The sequence below is a fragment of the Dysidea avara genome, chromosome 10 (assembly GCF_963678975.1).
Source record: "Dysidea avara chromosome 10, odDysAvar1.4, whole genome shotgun sequence".
Taxonomy (NCBI): Eukaryota; Metazoa; Porifera; class Demospongiae; order Dictyoceratida; family Dysideidae; genus Dysidea; species Dysidea avara.
The window spans coordinates 22,877,562-22,904,367 of record NC_089281.1 but is presented as its reverse complement, the minus strand read 5'-3'; the positions used below and the strand labels follow the sequence as shown (position 1 = coordinate 22,904,367).

At 37.3% G+C, this 26,806-nt stretch overlaps 3 protein-coding genes across 3 annotated transcripts; 2 read left to right on the top strand and 1 right to left on the bottom strand.

Moving 5' to 3' along the window:
- The first annotated feature begins 13 nt into the window (after positions 1 to 13).
- On the top strand, positions 14 to 6,817 carry LOC136268103 (TBC1 domain family member 12-like). The gene is made up of 12 exons (XM_066063334.1): positions 14 to 351; positions 4,829 to 4,924; positions 4,986 to 5,068; positions 5,154 to 5,271; positions 5,332 to 5,438; positions 5,499 to 5,567; positions 5,620 to 5,708; positions 5,849 to 5,920; positions 6,017 to 6,145; positions 6,203 to 6,312; positions 6,392 to 6,495; positions 6,551 to 6,817. Exons 1-12 carry the CDS (start codon positions 101 to 103, stop codon positions 6,736 to 6,738), a joined length of 1,416 nt encoding a protein of 471 aa, XP_065919406.1. The 5' UTR covers positions 14 to 100; the 3' UTR covers positions 6,739 to 6,817.
- On the bottom strand, positions 6,781 to 8,990 carry LOC136268104 (methionyl-tRNA formyltransferase, mitochondrial-like). Its single transcript, XM_066063335.1, has 11 exons — positions 8,843 to 8,990; positions 8,734 to 8,773; positions 8,569 to 8,681; positions 8,422 to 8,502; positions 8,246 to 8,368; positions 8,093 to 8,195; positions 7,962 to 8,037; positions 7,770 to 7,861; positions 7,656 to 7,719; positions 7,529 to 7,608; positions 6,781 to 7,483 (listed from the first exon to the last, which is right to left on the bottom strand). Exons 1-11 carry the CDS (start codon positions 8,917 to 8,919, stop codon positions 7,346 to 7,348), a joined length of 987 nt encoding a protein of 328 aa, XP_065919407.1. The 5' UTR covers positions 8,920 to 8,990; the 3' UTR covers positions 6,781 to 7,345.
- On the top strand, positions 8,943 to 26,715 carry LOC136268102 (DNA repair protein RAD50.L-like). Its single transcript, XM_066063333.1, has 42 exons — positions 8,943 to 9,030; positions 9,079 to 9,176; positions 9,231 to 9,416; positions 9,600 to 9,674; positions 9,723 to 9,764; positions 9,817 to 9,890; positions 10,627 to 10,686; positions 10,736 to 10,781; positions 10,901 to 10,969; positions 11,058 to 11,147; positions 11,451 to 11,511; positions 11,710 to 11,787; positions 11,835 to 11,911; positions 11,967 to 12,068; positions 12,123 to 12,192; positions 12,364 to 12,458; positions 12,508 to 12,612; positions 12,838 to 12,942; positions 13,081 to 13,292; positions 13,340 to 13,429; positions 13,771 to 13,863; positions 13,925 to 13,959; positions 14,005 to 14,095; positions 18,503 to 18,635; positions 18,752 to 18,868; positions 18,923 to 19,018; positions 19,085 to 19,293; positions 23,419 to 23,524; positions 23,571 to 23,666; positions 23,724 to 23,834; positions 23,919 to 23,977; positions 24,073 to 24,220; positions 24,821 to 24,948; positions 25,001 to 25,046; positions 25,102 to 25,227; positions 25,352 to 25,404; positions 25,454 to 25,539; positions 25,785 to 25,867; positions 25,953 to 26,015; positions 26,184 to 26,317; positions 26,367 to 26,492; positions 26,548 to 26,715. The coding sequence occupies exons 1-42, from the start codon at positions 9,000 to 9,002 to the stop codon at positions 26,579 to 26,581; spliced, it is 3,939 nt and encodes a 1,312-aa protein (XP_065919405.1). The 5' UTR covers positions 8,943 to 8,999; the 3' UTR covers positions 26,582 to 26,715.
- The last annotated feature ends 91 nt before the right edge of the window (positions 26,716 to 26,806 follow it).

The window sequence follows — 26,806 nt, the reverse complement described above, 5'->3', positions numbered from 1 at the left end:
TATTTACCATTTTAGTTCACGCGCCTAGCCGAATGGGCATTAATAAGAACGTAACGTTTCCTTTGAATAGTTTTCAAAGCACCGACTGTTTCCAGGTATTATGGACGAGGAAAGAGAACAAGATACTAGTCTAAAACTTAGGGAAGGCACACCAGATCAAGGTACTCTTTCGAATAGGTCTGACTCCAACAGTAGTGTTGACGACAAAGAAATAAGAAACCATTCTATCATTTCTGGTGATTTGGAATCAATTGACTTAAATGATACCTCTACTGATAATTTACCACCAACCGTAACTGACTCGCCTACTAGTGTACATTCGAGCAGTAACCCGTCAGGCAAAAAGAAAAGGTAACTTGAAAGTGTACAATTAACTGTACGTTAAGTACTACAGAAGCTGCAAGCACGTTGCTTTGTTATTTATACTGCATGTTTTGTTATGCCATGCATGTATTTGTTTGACTCGAATGTGATCTAAATTACTAAAAGTGACCAACCGCCATCGATACATTTGGGATTAAATGGAAACTACTGCTGTTATTTTTTGTACCTATAGAAGATTCCAGTAATTTACGAGAAGCCGCTTACTAACCTGTATACACTAAAACACTTTCCTGCTTGGGTGTCTACAATTTTTTGTGAACGTGGTCATTACGTATACAGAACATTTTAAAAATAATTGGAGGTTGGTGGTTTGCTACTAGTGTAATTAAGAAAGGAAAGTTGATAAGAAAATAACATTATTTTGCAAGAAAATTTGGATCTAAAGCTGTGATTTTTTTCCACGACAAAGCTATGGTCCGGAGATTCCTTACACACCTGTTAACAATATATGTGTGCTTCGGCCCAGATGCTACCCCATACTTCGGACGCTCAGGCGTTTTGCGGATATGGAGAGTTTGCATATATGGCTTCTTGTGAATTTCTGGAATCCTCTATTACTTCAAAACTTGACAGCTTCAATGGATAACTTGGCAGTACCCAAAAGTTGTGTTTAGGGATGGGCGGTATTGCATTTTTGAAGAACAGTATGGTATTAGGAAAAATACCTCGGTATCACTAAATACCTTTTAAACATGGGTAAGCTATGATTTGCACTTATACCCACATTGTTTTAAAGAAACAAATGAAACAACAATAATATTGTGCCACAAAGTAAGTTTTGAAGTGTCCCAAAAAGTAAAAAAAACATTGTGAATACTTTAACATGCACTCATTGCTCTGAACGCAGCGTGAACATGGCTGTATGGGGCTTGACTTCATGTACGTATGGTCACCACTAAACCACCAAAAATTAATTACTACATCAAATGCGGTATTCGGTATTTTTAGAAATCACTTCGGTATCTGAAAAATACCTTTATTGACTACTAATACCTAAATACCTCCCAACCCTAGTTGTGTTATACAGATTTGTTTATTTATTTATGCGTAGAAAAGCCATATTTAATGACCTCACTTTTGGCAATAAGAAATAAGGTCTGTACACACTAGTGATTCTACTGTGTAATACAACATAGTATCACAAACTAGTAAAGTGTAGCTTACATGGAACAGTTGTATTGAAGAAAAGTTTGCATACGGTCATTGTATGTAACAGGCACGCATGCCTTAGCTGTCACAGCAAAACGTGCTAAGATGTGGAGCACGCAGATAGGGGGCATATTTATACCATTTCTGCATAGTAGCAATAGTCTAACTGTGTCAGTGACATTAGTTTTCTAATTATTGTATGTATTAATTATGATGTGTCCAAGTAGTTTATAATAATGACACTGAATTAGTGCCCACAGCAGTAAATACAGGCTATAATCTGTCTAAACAAGCTTATAGAAGTGGGTTGGTTGCAAATTATTCTGCTGTAAATTGGTTATTATTTCACTTTTGAACAGTTTACAGTACTACTATATCTATCCATATAATGATTTCCTGTAAGTGCTGGCATTTAAATGAGCCTGGCATGTATTCAGGTCCAGACAGTTTATTTCTTAGCACAGCTGGGTGACTGAGGGTGCTTATATAACTAACATATAGTATACATAACCACACTTACAGTTTGGAATCTTCACTTGAAACAATGTATATAGATTCTTGTAACTATAGTACCTTTAATTGCATATAGTCACACCCACACACATATAATTTGTTAAGGCTTTACAGCATACATGCTGAGGGTCTGCAGGAATCAGCTCATGTGTATGTTATTATCATATCAATTGTGTCATAATTTTCATATCAATAACATTTTGTCTGGTAGAACCATACATTTCAATAACTTTCGTAAAATTGCAGTGAAATGTAAATAAACAGTGTTATTGTGATGAGTGGGGAGATGGGAAGTTCTACGGTCACTATTGGTTACAAAAGACTATGTGTTGACTATTTATTTGCATACAAATTTGTGTGGCATTTCTTAAGCTACATGCGTAGTTCCCTGTGGTTCAGTTCTGTGAAATTTGATACCTGTGAATAGTTTGAGTGTTCAGTATTGTACTGCTATTGGGCTATTAATATTTGTATTGGCAAGAGGTATTGTATATGGTTGCATTCAAACTATAGATACGGAAATGATGTTGTTGTAGGATGATTGTTTTCATAAAGCTTGTCACTACGCATATATGTCTGATTTGAATTGTCAACTCAACTGATCCTCAACACCACCATGTTAATTTCTGGACTACGCCATGCAGATTATGTTCTAATTCTTGTGAAGCACTAGTGTATATAAGCTAATTTTATTGCCGCAGTATGGTCAGGTTGAAAGCAGTCCAGGCAGGCCAACAAAATTTGGTTTATCAAGCTACACACAAAACATAATCCCATATTCTCTTAGCATAATCTATTCATATCACACGCTGCAGAATACAAGGAAGAAGTTATTCTCTGTCAAGTCCAACTGGTGTGGGCAGATCAAGGGATGATATGACCGAGGCAACAACAGTGATCCTGCAGGCCATTTGTGCTTTTGTAATTGTTAGCCTTGAGCAAGTGAATGGTCTGCCATGACCTCATGCGTGTTGCAGAAATAGCTACGTAGATTAACCTATGGTACAAGATCGCAGGAAATCAATGACAACTTTTGACTCACTTTCCCAGATTATGGTTTTAGCTAGCTGACCAAGGGAATAAAAGGTTGGGAAATGTGTATGGTTGGTCTTCAAGGGTGCAAATAAATTGTGCAGCAATTTGTTGCAAAGTTGGTCTGGTCAAACCAATTTTTGCAAACCCAACCAAACCAGATATGGTTTTGTTTTTTTCTGTGACAGTCCACTATACAGCTGAGTTCTGAGACACAATGTTACGTTGTGCAGTTGGGAGTCTTGTTTTTGGAAACAGTTTAAAATAATGTGCATACTTTTACAAGTATACATGTAGTACATGTAGTCTGGAGCCTACAAGCTTCCAGGTAGTGTTGCCTTAATTTTTCATGAGCTCCTGATTGAGTAGTATGGCTGTGCTTTTTGTAAAAGAGGTTATTGTAATCACAGCTTCTTTATTCTGTTGGCAACAAGTGTAACTAAAATCATAGTCCTTTATTGGCTATTAAGGTACTAAGAAGACATAATCGATACTTATTTCTAGGCAGACCCACAAATACAGAGTTTTTGTCTGGTGCTAGAGTGTCTGCATACCATGGTTAAGTCTCATCATGCACTGCTCACTGTGATTGCTTGTTTGTAGTCTCAATGGTCAATCGGTTACAGCCATGATTATACTTTGCATGGATTAGATCATTAAGTCATCATCACTCTTGAAAAGTTTGCTTTTAAAAAACGGAATGGTTTTATGGGTACACTGTTATATATCATACTGTATATTGTCCGATTGAGTGTGCCTACTTACTTTTGACTTAATAGCAACAAAATAATACCCTTCCCTTCATGTACACCACAGTTTGCTATGATATCATGCGCTACTGTACATGTATGTTGAAATAAATGACTCATTAGTATTGTGGTGTTCGTGGGCAATATAGTTATAAAAATGATAAAAATTTCTATTGTCTGATGTTATTTTATGCTCTGTATGACAGCAACGTTGTGAATAATCCATGTGTGTGTTATGGTAGTCTGCTAGGCTGGTCTTCATGTACACGATGTAAGTGTTGCATGTGTCGCTGGCTGAAGAAGCCGGGTTCAAATATACGCATGGGCTCAACTATATGCTGGTCGTTTCATCTAGGGTGCACACCTAGGTTCTGGGTGCTATTATAGTTCTTTGCTGTCATTGTAATAAATGACAGATTGTGTGTTTTGCTAGCCTGTTTGCATGTGATTCAGAAGGTTCCTAACTGTACGTCTATTATATTACTGCTCTTACTACTGCTTTGCTCAGTGTCTGGTGCACACTAATTAATAATTGTCCAGGGTTGAATAGATGCTGGGTAGGTCCAAATACATATGAACCTCTATAGGAATAAATACAACACAGAATAGTTTCATGATGGAAAAGGTATTACGTATATCTTTATTGGAGCAAATGACTTGTTTTGTCTCATCCCTGCTTTATCACGTTTTACTTGCATGTTATTGGACAGCTAGTGCTCACAATTTGTGGAGTCCCTGATCTTGTCTCAGAAAACGTTGTAATGCATGTACCAGCTAGCTAATATCAAAGGAGCCATGTTTAAAATTTAAGCAATGTATACAGTATCAAGAATTAATAGTACCGTTATATTTAATATTCATTTGCTATATAATTGATCAACGTAATGAATACATTACAGTAAGCAATAGCTACATGTGAGGTATGGACTGTTTACCCCATAAAGTGAAGATTTGTTCCCAGGGTTAAAAGAGTGTACTGTCATGAATGTGTTTGTGTGCAGAGCACTTTTGAACTTTCTGAAGAGCCCCGATGCCCATACTAATACTATGGTGGCAGAGACATCTACAATGGGACTGATATTGGAAGGTAGACCAAGGTATGTCATTATGTCTTGGAAGTCCACTGTTTGAATGATTGTTGTGGTTACATCTTCAAAGTGACCTACCAGCTAAATCTGATGCTGAAATTAAGAAACACCAAAAGATGTATGATGCAATGATCAGTCAGGCTAGAAAGAAAGGTGTGTGTGTGTGTGTGTGTGTGTGTGTGTGTGTGCGCGCGCATTTGTAGTGAACCCTGTATGTATTATCTGTGACTATTTCTAGAGTTAAAGGTTGCAAAGCAGAAATTAAAAGAAGAACAAAGCCGGCGTAAGAAAGATGAAATCACTTCAGTCCAACTGCACAGGTGGTCAACAGAAATCCTCCCCCACTGGGAAACCATGTAGGAACTAATCACATGATTACACAGTGACTGTTTGTCACCTTAAATATACTTTTGTAGGAAAGACTCCAAGAAAGTCCAGGAGCTGTGGTGGCAAGGTTTGCCGCCAGGTGTAAGGGGACAAGTATGGATTAAGGCTATTGGAAATGAGCTGAACTTATCTAAAGGTGTGGACACAGGTCATGCTCATGGCATATATAAATGTACGGGTTTTGTATATACATTAGAGCTGTATGAGATCTCATTGAGGCGGTGTAACAGTAAGCTTAGTGACGATAGCCGACCCAGGAGTGGATGTGAGTTGTACATATTTGGTGACTGGTAGGTTTCATAGTCCATGTCTTACAGCTACTAGTAGTATCAATAAGGAGAACAGCATAGAAGTTATCCACTTGGATATATTGAGAACATTTCCAACACTGTGCTTTTTCCAAGAGGTAGGCAATGCATTACTTGAATTTTAGCCTTCTGTAAATGTTGTTGTACTGTAGTGGTATGAGAATATAAAGTATTTGTATTGAGTGTGCTATATAGTAAAAGAGCTGTTTTATGACATTGCACGTGGTTTGTTTCACAGGGTGGTCCTCTATATAAAGTACTACACGATGTATTAGGTGCCTACGTTTGCTATAGACCAGATGTAGGATATGTGAGTACTTGTTGTGTTTGCTGGTACATCTGTGCTGTAATTTTTATTATCACTACACCTTGTTCATATCCTCATACTTCCCTCTTGTGTTTTTAGGTACAAGGGATGTCCTTTCTTGCTGCTGTTCTACTGCTGAACATGGAAGGACCAGATGCTTTTATTTGTCTAGCTAACTTGCTTAACAAATCTTGTTATAATGTATTTTTTAGAGTTGACTATCAGTTGGTTAGTTATGATTACCCCCACTTGGTTGGTTGTAAAAACTTTTTAATGTATTTTTAGATGCGACCATACTTTGCAATGTTTGATTTGTTCTTGTCCGAGCAGTTACCAAAAGTATATGACCACTTTCATTTGCTGGAATTCAACCCAGAGTATTACTTGATTGAGTGGTAAGTTGAACTATGAGATTGTGTAGTTAGGGAGTTTGTGGGAATTGTTACAGCATTGTAATTGGCTATTTTGTTTCAGGATATTCACACTGTACACGAGGACACTGCCATTGGATGTTGCGTGTCGAGTGTGGGACATGTTCTGTAGAGATGGAGAATCTTTTCTTTTCCGTACAGCATTAGGTAAAACGTCAAAAGTATAGATATCAGTGTAGTCACCACTATTGTGTATTTATAGGTATTATTAGGATGCATCAAGCTGAGTTGCTGCTTCTCCACAGTATAGAAGAAGTTGGACAATTTTTAGGCCACCTTAATGGTGACTTGTCGTCAGACCAATTGTTTGCTCACATAACATCAATTCACCTTACCGATAAGAAATTTAAGCATGCACTGGCACAGTTTAGTTCACTGAAAGATTCTTAGCATCAATTAATGCTGTTGTATTTAAATGTATTTTAATTGTTATAGCAACGAAAGATTTTTATATTATGTACACCTACAACCAAGAGTACTCTTGCTACAACATAATACATATGTACACAACAAGAAGGGCAGTTAAAACAGTCAGGTTCGACCAATAAGCATTTGTTTACTAAAATTAAAACTGCACTTCCCATAACTGTTACAAATATTGTTCACCACATTTCCAGGCCACCTGTAAGATGCTTGTTAAATGGTTTGTTATGACATTCTAGACTAAGGAGGACCAGTAATTGACTGATAACTGGGAAAAGAATTTACAAACTAGTGTACCCCATATTGTGATAAAGGACTAAAATTGATAACTTTTAAAGCAGCACTAGCTCTTTTTTGTTAACTGTTTAGTGGCGAGACACACCTTTGTGTAGGATTAGTTTGTTGGTTTGTAGGTGTGCAGTTTGAAATCTTAATGGCAGCATGATGTAATAGCCTTTGTTCCCACATGTAACTAATCGTGTAGTAGGTTAAATTTGATAGCTTAGTGGACAATTCTGCAGTTTATAAGCAGGCACATTACAGACTCCTCCATAAAAAATATAACTGACTCTTATCAGTTTCTCTGTAGGTTTATTGACTCCAAAATTACAGTTTTGTTCTCAAAAGCTGAGATGTAGCCATTGTAGAATTCTGCAGCAGTGGTAGGTCTCCTTGTTGCCACTTGTAATCTGGACACCAAAATATGTCCTTGCTGAAACAACAGAAGATAAGGAGACGGTTAATGGAAAATTCTAACTTTGAAATGAAGAGTGAATAATTGTGAACGACGATTATATGTCAACATTCCAGGTATCTTGTCATTGGTTGTAGTCCAGTCTATGAAATCCATAGTGCATTAATCCATGTTACAAAATAACAATTACCTTTATTGGTATGAATTTCCACAAGCCGAACCATTTTTGAGCCAAACTGAACCCAAATTCCATACTGTTAATGTCATGAATCATGATTTGACTTTTTAAAAAGTTGGGACTAACCTCCACACCAATTGCTCTATATATACGATCGCAATAATCTGCTGTCCATATGTTGAACTTAATGTGTCCCATCTGTTTGGTCATCTTAGATGCTGTGTATAAGACCAAGGGTTCATAATACTTGTATTGCCCCCATACAAATATATGAACTCTTGATACGACTAAGAGATATTCTTGCTTAAAACATCTTACCTAGAGTGGCTTGTTTATCATCCTGCATTTGTTTGTTCGCTTCAAAATGATCTAAGTCAGTTAAAATTTCACATAACTATAAACATAACAATCATAATTGTTTTGATCACATAAATAATACACACACATACCATTTTACTCCCTAAGTCAGCTAGCTGATCAGAAAGTAACTCAGTTGTAACTGATGACACAATTTTATGCTTCCTTTGCAACAACACCGGCCCACAATCGAACCTTATAAAGGCTTAAACCCATTGCTATTCTACACACTCCATTATCCATACTTGTTGGACGATAACTCTACCACCGTACACCCACTAACGGAATCACCGTTGATCACTGTGTGGTGTAATGGGGCAGCACCACGATACTTAGGCAGCAAGGAAGGATGAACGTTAATACACCCCCTACATTTGTTTAAAAAATAAATATTGTGTATTATATTGAACACTTAAAGTACCTTGGAAACCATTTAATGATCTTATGAGGCAGTAAATATCCAAAGGAAACCACCACACCTACATCATAATGGCATACCATTCTAATAAAATACACAATGACACATGTACAGGGTAAAGATGTAATATTTTCTGATGTTATCACCTACTGATTGACATCCTGCTTCACTTTGTCATAATAAAACACATCTAGATTATTATCCTTGGCAGATAGTTCCACTGGAGAAGGTTTGATAACTAATTTACCCTTGATCTTCAGAGCCTATTAACATTTAGTTGTTATACTATTAATAGCAGTGCTTTAATCAAGTTACCTTTTGTGGAGGGCATACAACATCCAGTTTCTTAACTACACTGTAATGGGTATAAAGATGAAGTCAGAAAGTGTGCACAAATTTATGGTGTTGTGAATTCTAAGTTTACCTGTTACGGTTAGAAAGTAATCCTTGCAAAACACGTGCTGAATACTTATCCGTACCAAAATACAGACACCTTAACATTGCATTCCCACGTGCACGCGTCGCGTGGAAATATCACAGCCCACAATCGATACCAAAAACGTTGAGGCAGTCGAGCAAGCATGTCTATGATTGAAAAGCTCCTCATTCAAGGTACTGTGGATATTATTGTCCCCCCACATTATTAAGAAAACTTTAAAGGTGTCCGGTGCTATGCACCTGGAGAAGACCAGCGTGTAGTGATCACGTTCCGGACACCACTCACTGTCGTTTTTGGCGCCAATGGAACCGGGAAAACAGTAAAAAAATATTTTTTAATAAGTTGCACTTGTGTTACTACACAATTACTGCAGACTATCATAGAATGTCTCAAGTACATCACTACTGGGGATATGCCACCTAACAGCAAAGGAGGTGCTTTTGTTCATGATCCCAATATTGCTAGGGAACGGGAAGTTAAGGCACAAGTGAAACTGAAATTCAAAGACATCGCTAAAAATCAAGTTACTTGTTCCCGTTCACTCCAGGCCATCCAAAAGGTTGAGTTTTGTGTCTTGTTTTATTTAGTTGTGCAAAATGTTATAGCCACATACGTGTATTTGAAGTGGTAAGGACAACATGTATAGGTACAAGTTGTACAATGATCGTTGAATAGTACTGAGTTATTGTACTGACTTTGCAAGATTGCTTATAGTAGTGGACAACGATATCTTTGCTTTTAGGTTGTTGCAGGCGCAAAGAAAATTGAGACAAAGACAATTGATTCATCAATGGAGAAGATTGGTGAAGATGGGCAGGTATAAAGGCTAGCAGCTCATGTAAAAGTCACATGGTTAATGTTGCAGAAAAGAAAAATAACTTCACGGTGTGCTGAGGTTGACTTAGAGGTATGTGTGTTTCCCATTTAGTCTATATACTATGTTACTATGATTGTGGTAGATGGCTCGACATTTAGGCGTATCGAAAGCTGTGTTGAATAATGTAATCTTTTGTCACCAAGAAGACTCAACCTGGTATGTATTTAGAAACACCGTTGTGTGTTATATTGACTACTTCATTGTATTAGATACCATCTTTGCACCTAGGCATTCTTGTTTATGGCTGTTGGTAATGCTAACATGTTTACAACTGTTAGCCCCTATTATTCATCTATTCTTTGTGGTAGCTGTAGATTTTCATCTAGCTTTTCTATAAGTGATGTATCTAATTTAAACTTTAACGATAGTGCTTGGATAAAGTAAAATTGAGGCGCTACTACAGTAGTAACACCAAGAGTTAATACTTGTATGGGTAATTCATGGTAACACTGTATTAAGCTCAGCACCTATTTCTGTTGTTAGATGCTACACTTAAAAAATTAGCCTTATGGGCTTTAATGTGCTATTGTATGATTTTGATTTACATGTGCAGTCATTGATATCAGGTACACGATTGTGATCTTAGCTGAAAGAAGTATGTGTCCTGACGTCAGTACAGCTGTGTGTATTGTCTGTGTATTAATTTATATAATAAATTATTTAATGCCTGAGTTATATTTGATGGTTGTAAGCAGACCCTTTGATGAAAATATTTTTTACCCCTCATGTTATATGCACTTAAATGTTGCCATCCGTAAAATGGGTAGCTTGTGTTAATTTGTCTACATAGTTTATGCCCACCAGATAACAGCTGGTGAATAGCAATATTAATATTTTGAAGTATTTACATTTATATTACCGTCCACATATCCAAATAATTCTTTGCTTACAGGCCTCTTAGTGAGGGAAAAGTATTAAAGACAAAATTTGATGAAATATTTGCTTCAACACGGTAAGCTGTTAAGTGCTTGAAACATAATTATTATGTGTTTGGTGTTTAGCTACACTAAGGCATTAGAAAATGTCAAGAAATTTCAGCAGGAACAGGTATATGTGCGTGTGCGTGTGTGTGTGTGTGTGTGTGTGTGTGTGTGTGTGTGTGTGTGTGTGTGTGTGTGTGTGTGTGTGTGTGTGTGCTGCACAAGTTTATATATCGAATTACACAGAATCAAGAGTGTAAGGTGTTTAAAGTAGATATGCAACATTTACAAAAGCAAAAGGATAAAGCTGCTGAGGTATGTATCATTGTGTGCGTGCGCGTGTGTGTGTGTGTGCATATTCAACAATATAACCATGTACACTTTTTACTGCTTTAATTTATAGCTTCAGGTAGATCTGTCAGAAGTTCAGGAGAAGGTCAAGTCATCACAGACATCTATAACATACATTAACTCTCAGCTACAGCCTATAGAGGTATGGAGTTGTACACTGCATTGTAACATAGTTGATTATCCACTATTGTATAGTATAGCCAGGTTGCTTATACAGAGTGAGGATGTTTCAGTTTTTATATATAGTGGCTAATGTTGTTTGTGATTTACAAGGCAATATACAAAATGTTGACTTCCAGTAAACATACACAATATACAGTGAGGAAATGCTAGAAAAATGTAGTTAAGCCTTTACCGAGTAAACCTGATTAAGTGAACATATCATGTCATGACAGACAACAGTTCACACATGCATAAATCCACCGACATGTATTTTGTGCTCTAGGAAAAATTACAGAAGTTGGATGATATGTATACTGAGTTTGCTGAGAAAGAGAAAGCCATCGGTAAGTCCATGCTTGTGGTGTCATTATGGATCATACACACACACACACACACACACACACACACACACACACACACACACACACACACACACACACACACACACACACACACACACACACACACACACACACACACACACACACACACTCACACAATCATGTTTGTCGGTATTGTACATACATTGTTCCACATCCTAGCTGGGTTGAAGAGTAAGAAGTCTCAACTAGAGCATAACCAACGTCTGCTGCAACAGAAGATAGGTCATACTGTGACAGGTATTACATATGGTAATAATACTTTATGTAGCTCATATTGTTAACAGACAGCCCTGATGAAGTGCAACGCAAATGTAGGGACCATAAGTCACAACTGGAAAAGGAAAAGAGAGACTTACAAGAGGTTGGCATATTTATGTATGCATGTACATGTTTATAATCATGAGCACAATGGTCAGGGTGAAGTTAGTATAAGACAAATGGATACTGAGAGGAGGGAAATGGATGAAAAACGAGACAAACTATTGAAAGAACAAGGAAAATTGCGTTCAAGAGCTGAAGTATTCCACACTCTAAATTCACATTCAAAACGTCCACAATTATTTAATTTTTAGGACAACCAGCAGAGCATAAAAGATCGAGACAATCTCATTGGCAATCTTTCTAACAAACATGGGATTGAAGGTAACTCAAGCCATCAGTTTTGCCATATATGGAAGCACACGATTAATCAGCCAGACAATGTGTAGTTGACATTATCTTTATCTCATTACTTAAATACACAATTTATCTCATTACTTACAAACACAATTGCTGTAATGTTTATTTTGTATTACATTTCTATTGCATTTTCAGTTAGTGGACATCATTCTCAAACAAGTTCCGAGCAGTTTCTTTCATTGTTGACTCAGCAAAGGAATTTAAAAGAGCAGTCATGTCAAAAAGAAATGGTACAATAAGTTATGTGGCTAATTTCAAAGTTAGTATGTCTTCATATAGGAGAAATACAATGAGCAAATTGCTAGCTTACAAGAAAAGTTGGATACTTTGAAAGTTGAGCAAGCGAAGTACTCCCAATCCAAAGATATGAAGACTAAACAAATGGTATATGCTTAGCCATTTATGGGATATTTAGAACCGCTAAGTATTGTGTGTTGTAAAACTTAGTAACCTATCCTGTCCATTTAAAACTATCTTTATGGCTTTCTGGCATGCACTGTTTTGTGTTCACAACTTTTACCTATTCAAGAGGTTTACACAGTGGACTTCTACAGCTAAACAGATAAAAGATTTTATATGTAATAGTTATGATGCTGTAATTGTATGCAGGAGGAGAACAAACAGAAGAGAAGAGAAATTGAAAGAGAGCTGAGGCATATTGCTGGCTTGGATTCTACAACAATAGAAGCTGTTGAGAGGCAACTAAAGGCAGCAGTACGTTTATGTACATACAGATGACAGGGGTGGCTACAGGCTTTAAACATTTCCTGTTTTTTGTTTTAGACTTTATGTGATAAGCATTTGTTATATTGAATTTGTACAATTGATCATTCACATTATGTGCAATGATAGGAGAACAATCTCAAAGAGTTTCAGGAACACACAGATATTGGTTCACTTGAAGCAGAATATGATTCACTACAGAAGCAAAAGAAACAAATAGATGTCAGAGTATCGAAGCTGCAGGAAGAACTGGACAAGATAAGCCGACATGCCGCTCAGAGAGGTGCCCTTGAGACCCTGAGGAAGAAAAAGGAAGAGGCTGAGATGAGAGTCAATCACCTGTAAGTAGTGTATATTACATGGTTCATTACTCATGTTATTTGTTTAGCATGTCTGAAGTGGAAAGAGATTTGGAGTTAATCTTTGATGTGATTCCCATGAAGGAAGAACTCGAACGCAAACTATTAGCTGAGAAACAGTACGTACAGCAGTAACTAGGGGTGTGGTAAGGAGCTTTTAAGTGCCAAAGGAACCTTGAGGAGTTTATGAGCTTCTGTTTAGAGTAATAATGTACAGTGTAATTTGAGGCTGTTACTGATGTGGTACAATACACAATAGCAGTTGTGCCATAAGTGGTAAAATGTTTTGCATGTTGTGACATTTTTTAAAGTAATGTATATATAAATACGTATAGCTACTACCTCTTGTATGTGACTATCAGTTTATACCACACACCACACAATGACTTAGTCTGTATGTACTGTAGTAGGTGATCATGATGTAGACGTTACTGTGTTTTGATTATTGCGTTAACTGTAGGTCACAGGAAAGGAGGGTGAGGGCTGCTCAAGAGAAGGTACAGAAAACTAGAGATGCCAAGTCAAGGCTTACGTACAAGAAGGATGCATTAAAGTTAGTAATACAATATAGATTCAAACACAGTACAGAGTAAAGTACTGTGCATTTCTTTTAGCAAAGAACTAGCAAGTCACAAAAAGAAGGAACAGGGTTAGTCAATGGGGAGGGAAGCTAACAACTCACTACATCTTACAGACCTACAGCAGAGAATTAACCAGGTGTGTGGTGAGAAAGAGTATCATTCACTTGTGGAGGAGGTGCAGAAGGATATTGAATCCACTCAAGAGTGAGCCATACTTAACTGTCATCTCCATAGTGATGCATTTGTTAGGTTGTACTGTTGAATGATAAGGTCATTGTATTAATTAACACTGTGAGGAGTAGATCAATGTATTGTAAAACCTTCAATGACACTTTTAATGGGTTGGGAGCTGGTACCGATGTAGGTAAAGCTCCTGCAAGCCTTCTTAGGTTGTTGTTCTTCAGATCCTTCAAAGCACCCCACTCTCCCATGGACAGCACATCTAAAAGAAAGATGTGATGTGATTCCAGCATGGCAAACCATAGGTTTTTGCTTGTAACCACCTGACCCATGAGATTACATATCCCAGCAATCCATCTGTTACTTAAGTTAGGCCTCCCCAGCACTAGGCTGACATTACACACATCCTAGCACTCGGGCTAACACATATAACATTGAACACATCCCAGCACTCAGGTTGTCACATATACAATTACACACATCCCGGTAGTCAAACTGTCATATGTAACATTGAACACATCCCAACTCTCAGGTTGTCACATAAATATCAGCATGATTGTGAATTGTCTGCTTTAAAGTCAAAGTGGATAGCCAGCAGATCTGACAGACTGGCAGTATATTTCCTTGCCTTCCTGGCAACACTGTACAGCACCTTTAGCAACAATCATTGCATCTCTATGCTGCTACATCTCTTCTAGTGAAGAGTATAGAGCTGGGGCCATGATGGTACAGCAGTATTCCTTTGGCAGCTGTTTTTGCTGTATGTCAGAAAGCATGAAGGATTAAGTATGGAGGAGGGAAACCCAGTTGTATATTTCCCAATAAACACATCCACTGTAGTCATGTTTGGGAACCAAAAACATGGATTAAACCTTGTTAACTGTGCATTGAGGTGGTCTCCAGAGCCAGTCAATATAAGCGAAGACTTTAGGTATGACCATTCAGTTGTCTCTATCTTTTATGCAACTAAAATGATCAGCCTGCTGGTTCTCTGTATATGACGTTCATTCGGGCTCAATCCGAGCAAGGTGTTTAGTTGCTATGGCAAACACTGCCAGAGCCTCCTCTTGCAAACGAGGTTTGCTACCCTCTACCAAGACATATCGATTGTCTGAGAACCACCTAATTTGGTGTTTTTTAAAGCTGGGATACAAATGACTCTAGCACCTTCTGTACTACTGTCAGCTCTCTCCAGATTGAACTTTGTGCCATTTCTGCTATACATTCTCCATGCGCTATGTGGCAGCTGTATTGCTAGCATCGGAATAGACTACATGTACCGCAGAAGACTGTACCAGATTTCTTGGTCGTTGACATGATATGTTTGGCTAAACCAAAGCTATAGCCTCAGATATCACTGTAAGGGGCTGGCTCCACAATATCAACCAAAGCCTTGCTATTTACTTTTACCATACTTACACTGTTATCGCTATCAGAGCTCACAACATTCTCATTGGCACGTACAATATCAGGTGTATTGATAATTGATTATATTAGTATGATAAGGATACTTTTGACCTCGGCAGTGATGTTAAGATTCCACAGTGGAAGTATGAACCCACTGGTCTGCTATGCACTGAAGGGAGTGGAGGAGGTCCATTCATCAGGCCTGCCTCAGGTTGCCTGAACTGTACTCTAGGCGGAGGAAAAGTGCACCACTGGTCGGCACTGGAGTGCTGCGGCAGTGGTAAGGGAGGCAACATCTTTAGATTTGCCATGGCATTTGCCTTCTGTTTCTCACAGAGCACATCTGCTCTGCTGACTTCACCACCTTCCATTGTTTGTCTTCCTTTTTGCTCCCCATTAGATCCTTCTTGTAAGCCTCCGCAGTCCTCCAGTGGTGAATTGATCAGTTAACTATTTGTATATGTTTATGCCATTCGTCAATCAAGTCTGGACCTTGTCTTGTCCTTTTCTCCAGTGTGTGCAAGCTTCTGTAATTTCCTAGCTGTAGCCTCCATGATATCAGCATTAAAAGTGAACTGCTCCGGGTGCCCCTTTTTTCCAGGATGTTCCCTCCTTGCCCATTTGATTGCTCATTCTGTAGCATCTTCCTGTGCCTTGGTGATGTCCTCCTCCAGATTCTTAAGGTCACACTGGGTTGACAGTAGGTTCAGAGTGCAACTGAATGAGGTTGTCCAATTTTTCTTAGGTTGAGAACATTGTTATAATGCTGTAGTTTACACTTAAGAATTGAACTTGCCTTGACACAACAAAAACCTCTGCACACATGACAGCATGTGCATCAACTATTCCATAGATTATAATATACTCTAATAAAGCAGTCACTCTTACACAGCAACCAGATGAATTTAGTGGTATTCTACAGATTTTTGCAATTGAATTCGTCACTTTTGCAGTAGAATTCAGTACTTTTGCAATTGAATTCATCACCTTGGCAATTGAATTGACGCACTTGCAGTAGAATTAGATGCTATTGCATTAGAATTCGTCATGTTTGCAGAAAATTTCGTCTAACCAAGAACACTATGCAAAGCACCTGAAACGATTGTTGACTAACAAGAACTTATTTCAGTGCTTAATTTGTCTGCAGCACACTTGATAAGGATTCCTACCACTGTAGTTCACTATTGAAGAAAATTATGCTGTCTGGTGCGCAGCCGAATTGTACACCTCTGAAAACGCTAGATATTCAGTTATTCCTTAGAAATGGCTTCATAAAGACATGGATGCATGCCAACAATAACTTACTGAAAAGAAATTCATTTCTATCTTGGCATGTAGAACAAACTATCAGTCATGATGAAACTTGCCAAGGCAATGAAATTGCAAAAGTGACGAATTCTACTGTAAAAGTAATGAGTTCAATTGCAAATGGGATGAAGTCAATTGCAAAGTGACGAATGCAATAGCAAAAACTTGTAATATAACTGGGTAAAGGGGGCATACTCTAAGTATGAAATTCCTGATTTCTTGTGACATTTGAAGCCTTGCAGGTTTGATTAATATTTATTACATGATACTTATATCTCCGTATAGTAGGGACCACAAAGCTGTAAGCGTGGCCCATGAAAAAACATCACCCAAAAACCTGCCTCAACTTTCCTTGTCGACAATGGGGCATTATTTGGTTAGGTACAACCAAGAGTTCATAAAACTAAGCCCAAACAAGCTTTCAGATCAACCCAAAACGTGTTCAACAAGTTGCTATGGAATATTAAAAAAATTATTGAACAGAATTTTCTATAACTGATTGCATGACTTGATGCCTTCAGACAAGCCAACAAGCTTGATTTTTTCACTGTTCGACATCACTTCAGCTCAAGAGGTGCCTTTTGGCATACCGCAGTATGTGCAATGCATTCTCATGGACTTACTAGTGTCCTCCTTTGTGCCATCTTTGCTGACAGCGAAAAGTGTCAATTTGGCGATAGCACGTGATGGCTTCCCTTCGTAACAGAAATCATCCATATTTTTGATACTGGCTACTTTGATTACAGAGTAGGGACCCGCTAATTATGCTGGCATAATAGGTGCCTAAAAGCATTGAGTATAATGCTAGCATAATAGGCAGGACACTCATGCATTACCATAAATTCTTGCTTATCAAAATACATATCACAGAAAAAGATCAATATACTCTAATAGAACAGTCAGAGAACAATCAAACAGCTGACTGTTCAATTAGAGTATATTGATCTTTTCTGTAATGTGCATTTTGACAAGCAAGGATTTAGAGTCTGTGCTTCAGCCACTTACTGTTTTCCTATATATAGTATGTTTACTAGAAAAACATGGGAACTGAGGTATAAATAAATATTGAGCATAATAGGTAAAATAATGAGCTTAATTGGTAGGTCCCTATTGCAGAGGTGCTTTTCAAACAGTTTTTTATTCGTATTGCTGTGTAACAGGTTAAACATAGCTGACAACGAAGTGTAATGAACACTTCACTTTTCAGACGAAAGTTGCTATAACTGGGGCACGTGGCACCATTTTTTTCTTTTAGTATATGCGTGGATTGCAGAGGTGCTTTTTGAACAATTTTTGATTCGTAATGTGTAACGGGTTGAACATAGCTAACAACGAAGCGTAATGGATACTTCACTTTTCAGACGATAATTGACATAGTGGGGCGTGTGGCGCTGTTTCTTTCTTTTGATGCAGTATACGTGGGTTGAACTGGGTTCACCAGTCATAATAAATATTATTTACACGAAAGTTAACAAACAAGTACACAAAAAAAATTGGAATTTTCAACTAGAGTAGGGACCATAGCACATCGATAAAATGTACTGAAACAAACTGGAGTAGTGTATAATCACAGTAAAACAATAAAAAGTGTTATATCCCTACTGTGCTTGTGTACTTGTGACAACACACACCTGACCAAAATGTTCTGATTGAGGATGCTATTAGTATTAGATACCAGAGGATGCAGTGTAATGGCTGTATTATATCTCTTGTTAGGGACATTGTAGCTGTGCAAGGGTCTGCTCCATTCTTCAAGAAATGTGTGGAGAAGGTACGCACATCAAAGAAGTGTCCAGTGTGTACCAGAGGATTTGACAGTCAATCAGACGTAGACAAAGTCATCACCACAGTAAGAGCAGAATACTTGTATAACCTGTTATGTAACTTGTATAACCTGTTATGTAACTTGTATAACCTGTTATGTAACTAGTATAACCTGTTATGTAACTTGTGTACTTTATGTAGTTGACCAGTAAAATGAATGAGAGTGTGCCTCGTATCATTCCTAAACTTCAAGAACGCTTGCAAGGGCAGCAAGAAAAACAGAGGCGTTTGCAGCAGTTAAAATCCTCCATTGATGAAGTGTGTTAAATTTCTGTCTACTGGTTAATGTGTTAGCCCAAGGGTAAATTGTAGTTGGAGAGGCTGAGTTCACAAGAAATTCCTGCTAAGAACGGAGCCATATCATCAACTAATCAGGAACTTCAGTCAGTTGAAAAAGAACTGGGGAAGGTTATTTCTTTATCCTAGCTGTGGCTACCTTTTGCTAAAATATGAGGTTCATGTTTCTCCTTGTAGTTGGAAACAGAGTACACAGCACACAAAGAGACTCTGGAACAAATTCATTCTGTTGAGCCAAAAGTTTCACAGCTGTCCTACCAACATCAAGATCTGAAGAGACAGGAACGACAAGTTGCAGTGGAGGAAGCTAAACTGGGAGATGGCGGAAGTGCTGGACGTAGCCATCTTGTAGTTAGAAGAGAACACCAGAATGCTCTACAAGACCAGTAAGTGTAGCGTGCTGATACAGGTATATGTGTAGAATGACTATTGGGTCATTCCGTGTCAAATCAACAAGATTTAGGGTCACCTCTCGGATTTTGACGAAACTTGGTGTGTTCGTAGTACCTATGGTGCTTACCACTCATGCAAACTTTTAGCTCCATACATTCCATAGTTTCTGATTTATGACCACAAATATTTTGAATATTTCATGAAAAATTGGTCCATCTCTAGTTACAAAGTCAATTGCAACCTTGCACTGTGTAAATATTTGTAAGCACAATTTTCAGTGATGGAAGACTGTTGATTGACCTTTCCAGTGATCCCTAAATTATGGGATATCTACTTAATTATGGTTCAAAAGTACTTCACTGAAAACTTTAATCCCTTATATTTTGAAAAATGCTGCTTGAAATTTTTCGAATTCTTTTGTGAATAATGATTGGGTCATAGTCTATGTTTGATAAAATTTTTGTGGTGGGACCACAATGGGCTCAAGAGATATAATGAATTATGTTGTGGTATGCGGTGGAATTTCTGGTCTATTATTGCTGTATTGGAGTGTACACCTCCAATGACCACTCGCAACAAGGCCATGCCAAGTTTGTCTTACAGAGTGAAGGTGTCTAGGTACATTGCAACTTATATTAGTGACCACCTGTATTGAAAGGCCATCTATGTGCTGCAGTTAAGTTATACTTCTTTAATGTATAGCACCAAAGCATCAACCCTTTCTAGTAAATCCAAAAAATTAATGGTCCTAATTATACAGGTTGACTATAAATTACAGATCTGACCACCATGTGTCCATGAACATTATGTAAATGTACCATCTCTTCACAAATACCTTCTTTATTAAGTTGAATACCACTGTAGTGGACTTAGCCATATTTAAGTTGCGTACGTGGCTACATAGATACATAGAACAGAACTCCTCAGAAGGGATACCTGGGTACCTTGATAACCAGGACACCTGTTTATACACTGTACTCCCACTCTAGCGGTGCACATACATTTAGACCAAGATACTTCTGTGGCTTCTGTAATATGAACACTTTATTATGGTCCTAGCAATGGAGGGGTTTTACTATATGCATGTATTACTTGTGCCTCAATGTGTGAAATTAATTGCTACATTACTTTACATTCATGACCACTTTGAAGATCAAGTCATAAACTCATACACATACTCATATAGGACATGCTGACCACATACTTAACATTTACCTGTACTGATCTTCAAAGCGTCAACCCAAAATACTTTGAAAAACCATTTTAGTAATTACAGTGCTATAAATCACACATTGAGGTGCAAGCAAGTATTACTAATATAAAAACTCTTGGTACAAGTAATGCATCTACCGTATATAGTGTAACTATTCTATTCCCTGGACCATTGATGAAGTGTTCATTTTTGAGAAACCACAGACTTGTCTTGGGGTCTAAAATGTATGTACAATTATAAAGTAAGATCATGAGGCTATTAAGGTACCCAGGTATCCTTTTTGAGGAGTACCTATGCAGCCATGTACGTAACTTGAATAGTGTAGAGTGGGGATATGTATATGAGTGCACTACGGTGAGATTTTACTTAATAAATAAGGTATAACTGAAGAGATGGTACAACATTAATGTGTTTATGGACGCATGATAATCTCATTTATAGTCAACCTGTCTAATAAGGATCATTTTTGGATTTGCTAGAAAGGGTTGATGCTTTGGTGCTATACATTAATATCCAATTAAAGTATAACTTAACTGCAGCACATAGATGGTCTTTCAATACAGGTGGTCATTAACACCGGTTGCAATGCACCTAGACACCTTCATTCTGTAAGACAAACTTGGCATGGCCTTGTTGCGAGTGGTTATTGGAGGTGTACACTTCAATACAGCAATAATAGACTGAAAATTCCACCGCATACCACAGCATAATTCATTATATCTCTTGAGCCCATTGTGGTCCCACCACAAAAATTTTATCAAACATAGACTATGACCCAATCATTATTCACGAAAGAATTCGAAAAATTTCATGCAGCATTTTTCAATATATAAAGGATTAAAGTTTTCAATGAAGCACTTTTGAACCATAAATAAGTAGATATCCCATAATTTAGGGATCACTAGAAAGGTCTATCAACAGTCTTTCTATCACTGAAAATTGTGTTTAAAAATATTTACACAGTACAAAGTTGCAGTTGATTTTGTAACTAGAGATGGACCAAATTTTCATGAAATATTCAAAATATTTGTGATCATAAATCAGAAACTATGGAATGTATGGAGCTAAAACTTTGCGTGAGTGATAAGCACCACAGGTACTACAAACACACCAAGTTTCGTCAAAATCCGAGAGGTGACCCTAAATTCCTTGTTGATTTGACACGGAATGACCCTATTATCTTATATTAGACTACATTTCCTTGACAAATTAATCCCTTCTCCTTTTAAAACCCATCTGTATAGCAAGCTATTTTGACAGAAAAGAATTACATTACTGCAATATTTGTGGAAACTTTTGTTGCAGTACCTAGCTAACTATCAACAGTTTCTCTACCCTAAAACTTTATAGATTACTTATGAGCTATATGTGACCAGATCAGTGAAAACTCGGTATAATGTTGCATTTTTTTGAATTCTTTATTATTACTAGCTATTTAAAAAATAAAAATTTCAAAAGGAAGTAGGGGTTGATATAATATACATGCTACATTACTTTTTACTGCTTGATCATTTCTCATTTCAGCTGTAACATTTTTGAGCTTGTTTCCTTACTTTTTGCAGAATGTATATTATATCAATCCCTACTTCCTTTTGAAATTTTTAAATAGCTACTTTGTTTACTTTTTTGTCTAGCTAGCTAGCTAGCTATATTATACTCTTTTTGTTTTCCACATAGTATGAAGCAGCTATCTTTTACCTTCGTATGCAATAAGCGCCTCTAAAATAATTATCGTTTTGTCTTTTAAAACTATTACAGCAACTGTTTAAGGCTTCAGCTGCATTTCTAATGGCCTAATATGTTGGTGAATTCACAGTACAACATCGCTAGCGAGTTCACCATTAAGAGTGGAGCCCTCGCTTTTAGAAGTCTGGATCCTGAGGTGGATCCGCCTCTCAAAGACATTATTAGCTAGCTACCTCACGAAAAAGCTAAACTGGTAACTAAGACTATATAAAACGACTACCTAGTGTTAATAAATGCTAGAGACAACTCCTTGGGTACTACACCTGTTCACCCTCATCTTACGCATACGTATTCATACTTCGTTAAAATCATGCGTTTGAAGTTGTGGCACGTGCCGCAGCTATTAATTATCCTTCGAGAAGAACAAAGGAACGAATAAATGATGAAAGCAAACAGCATGGTACAGTAATCGGAACAACAGATTCGTGAATCTGCCGTCATTACCTTGGCTGCCTGAAATTTCTGGAGCCGTACACCTAGCGCTACAGGTCTTACAGCAGGCAGGCTGGCAGACAAAATCCAGGTGAATTTCGAAATTTTTAAAACTCACTGTACATCGAAACATTTGACTTTTCACTTTGTTAAACCAAGGTACAGCATCATTATAACAGTACTAACGCATTCCAGGTGGTTTTTTTGGGTAAATCTTATTGCAAGGCCGTTTTTTAAGGTGCAAAAATCCACGAAACCATACGATTTCTTACCAACCCCTACTATACAGTACTATCGTACTGTATGATAATCTACATGGCTAAATGTATGCTCAGGCAGAGATTCAGCTTTGTATGCCAATAACTTTTGCAGTCACAGCCCTACAAAGTAGCAACAATATAAAGATCAATTTGTACAGCAGGAAAATAAATTACAGGTGCTTACAAAAACGATTGTAACTTACGAACAAAATAAAATGATTTACAATGTTGCAACTTGTACCATTGTGTTTGTCACGATTAGAGTAATTCATTGCTGGTTAAGTTTTTCGGTGTACCACCATTCTTCACTTGTATACAGAGACGAATCAGTGAAGAAAGACCAATTGTGTATGATCATTTCAGTTTATTTAGGCCAACTAGGCCACTTAGTTTACACATACAGCTAGTGTGTATGTTAGGGCCCTAGTGTATGTAGTATGCTAATTCTCTGCATAATAATTCTGTAGGGATGAAGTTGAGAGAAAGAGAGAGCACAAACACAAAGAGATTACTGACAGCAGAAACCAAGGAATGGTACTAGAGAGAGAAGTACAAGAACTAAGAGGGAAAAAGGTTACAGTTATAGTGACATGATATATACACACCATTTGTATTACAGCTCAGCATCACAGAGTCAATGAGAAGAAGGGATGGGTTAGTTGAACAGAAAGCAGGCTTGGTGTCGACAAATGAAACTCTAGAAAAAGAAATAACGGTAAGCAATACAGTCTTATAACAGCAAGTGTATATCATTGTATATTTCTACTATTAGGACATTACTCAAAAGACTAGAACACTACATAGCAAGTTAAGTTCGTTGGCAAGCGAAAAACAGACAGCTGTAAAAGATAAGGAGGAAGCTTATGTTCTTAGCAGAACAGAGGTATGCAGATGTGGTAAAGAATGATTAGTTAGTAGGAATTCCATTGTTTGATTGTCTGGTGTTTTATTCTATATTGTGGTGCAGGTTGATGATATTGATAAAGACGAGAAAGAACTGGGATCACTGATACGAAAAATTACAAAGTAAAATGTGTTTATCATTGTAAAGTATACCATATCTATGTGTTAAGATAAATATAGTAAGACGTGCGTGCAAACTAGCTGAGCACTTTCTTCAGGTACTGCCAATCTGGAGAAGAGAAACTACTGGAGCAGTGTGAGAGTGAGATGAGTGTATATCACAAGAAGACCAGTGAGTACACCCAGAGGAGGAATGAATTACAGAAGAAAGTTGATCAGTTACGGAAGCAACAAGCCAATGCACAGGTAACTTGATTATAGGTAGCTAGCCTTCCAAGACACAGTAGAGAATTTATGCACGTGATACAAACAAGAGTTGTGTAATTTTTTAACATTATGGATGCTAATGTGGTTCAAACACTACATAAGTGAACATCGTGTATGTCTCTGTAAATATCGTAGGTCCTAAAATGTTCATATAAATTAAACTTTTGCTAGAATTCATAAAAGTTTTGCTTTATGGTGTTCTTATTGTACCCAATGGTAGCAAAGATAGCAGCACATTTGTGATGTGAAATGTTTCTGATGATGTGATTTGCAAAAGTTTGGTTGTGCAAATGTTTATTTACTTTTGTGCTGCATTGTAAAGTAAAAAAAAAAAAACTCAACAAGGAGTAGGGAATTGTTGTATTACAAGTACACAGTGAAACAATGATAAGAATTGCCTGCCGTGAAATCATTAAATTTGCATATATATGCTTGACCAGTCACTTACGTATTGTAAAGTTGTTAATTTTTACACTGTTAAAATGTGCTAGCATCGAACTAAACATTTACACCTCAACTCTTTATACTCCACATTAGTTGTGTGGATATCCAAGTACGTAGTACATGTTACTATTGTAGATCAGATTGAGGGAATATGAGGATACCATCCAGTTCCTTAATCAACGTAAAGAGATCAGTGATGTTGTTAAGATGATACAACAACATGAGACAGAACTCAGGGAGCTTGGAGTGGAGGATTATGATAGGTTTGTAGGACCACTAAAAAGCAAAGTCCTATAAATTATTGTACATTTGTAGTGAGTACAACGCTATGAAGAATAAAGCAGACCAGCTAAGGAAACAGGTCAGTGAAGCAGTAGTGGTTATGTTACTTTCAGTGTTCTATGGTACACGTGTAGCGAGCTCATCAAGAGGGGCATAAGTTAGGTCTGGAAGATGAGACGAGACGTATCCAACGAGATCTTGACAGTGACTTGTACAGAGATGCTGACACCAAATATTTACACAGAGCTGGAGACATTAAGGTGTGTGCATCTGTTGTGTTGTATCAGTAAAATCAAGAGTTGATAATATTAAGATTATTATGAAAACTCTTGGTAAAATGTAGTACAATGTCAATGGTGCTGTGGTATTATGCTATATTTTTAGGCTCTTGAAATGACAAACTCTGACCTGGATAAGTTCTACAAAGCACTGGACAGGTACTGTATATGTACATCAACTGGAATTGTGCTATTACTCTACTCCCAGAGCAATCACTCAGTACCACAAAGCTAAGATGCAAGAGGTCAACAAGATCATACAGGAACTCTGGATCAAGATATACAAAGGAGGAGGTAGGAAGATTATTGTGTATGTCCAGAGGATATTATGTGCATGTGTGGTTTAACTGACAAGAAATTTAATTTGGTGTATCTGTCAACCTACTCACCAAATTTACAACATGGTTATATATTAAAATCACCATTTCCTGCCAATTAAACCACATTTAGGGTATAATATCTAAATTATCAGCCAGGAATTGGCCAAATGTAAATTTGCAACATGTCAAGCAAAGTGATCAGTTAATATTGTTCTACAGACATCGATAACATTGAGATAGTTTCTGATGATGAAATTGAAGGAAGTTCAATAGCTGCTCGTCGTCGTGTGTACAACTACCGAGTAAGCAATTTTATCTTGTAAAGTCACCAGAATCTTTAACAACGGTGTTGATACATAGCTAATCAGATAATGATTATTTTTTAAGGTTGTGATGGACAAAGGAGGAGCCAAATTAGATATGAGGGGACGATGTAGTGCAGGCCAAAAGGTAATTTTTAAATTGATTTTTGAACGTGTAGTGAGTATGTATTTGTGCATACCATATAACTGTTATGGCATACTTGCCATGTGGGCTATCTGTAGCTGCCCAGTGCAATAATTATTGATTAGATCTTAAAACTAATACCAACTATATAGCTGGCTTTTTTTTCTTCAGATGTTGGCATCGGTGGTGATCCGTTTGGCTCTTGCTGAAACGTTTTGTCTCAACTGTGGTGTACTGACGTTAGATGAACCAACCACTAACCTTGACAGTGAAAATATAACAGCCTTGGCTCAAGCTCTGGCAGAGTAGGCGTTATGTCTAGTTACGACCCCATAACATTTTTTGTTTGTCCAGCATCATCGCAGCTAGAAGGGAGCAAGCTAATTTCCAGTTGGTAGTTATTACACATGATCAGGAATTTGTAGACATGATGGGACGTTCTGACCATGTGGATGATTATTTGCTCCTCAAAAGAGAAGAGTAAGACATTTATAATTGTGATGTGGAATTATTGAATACTTTTTTTTTTAAACAGAGAAACTACTATTGTCCGAAGTTGCAAATTTTAAGTGCAAAATTTTGACACTGATGATACCATCTAATTAAGACATAATAGTGATCCTGACGGTGACATTATACGAATTTTGTAGATGATTATTGTGTGCTCAACTGATTGAAATATGAAAACACTTAGCTAATTCCATGTTGGATTATGTATTGGGACTAAGACTGTCAAGCTTAGGAAAGGTGGTACAATAATATGAGATACCATCTATAGTTATTGATCTTTATCT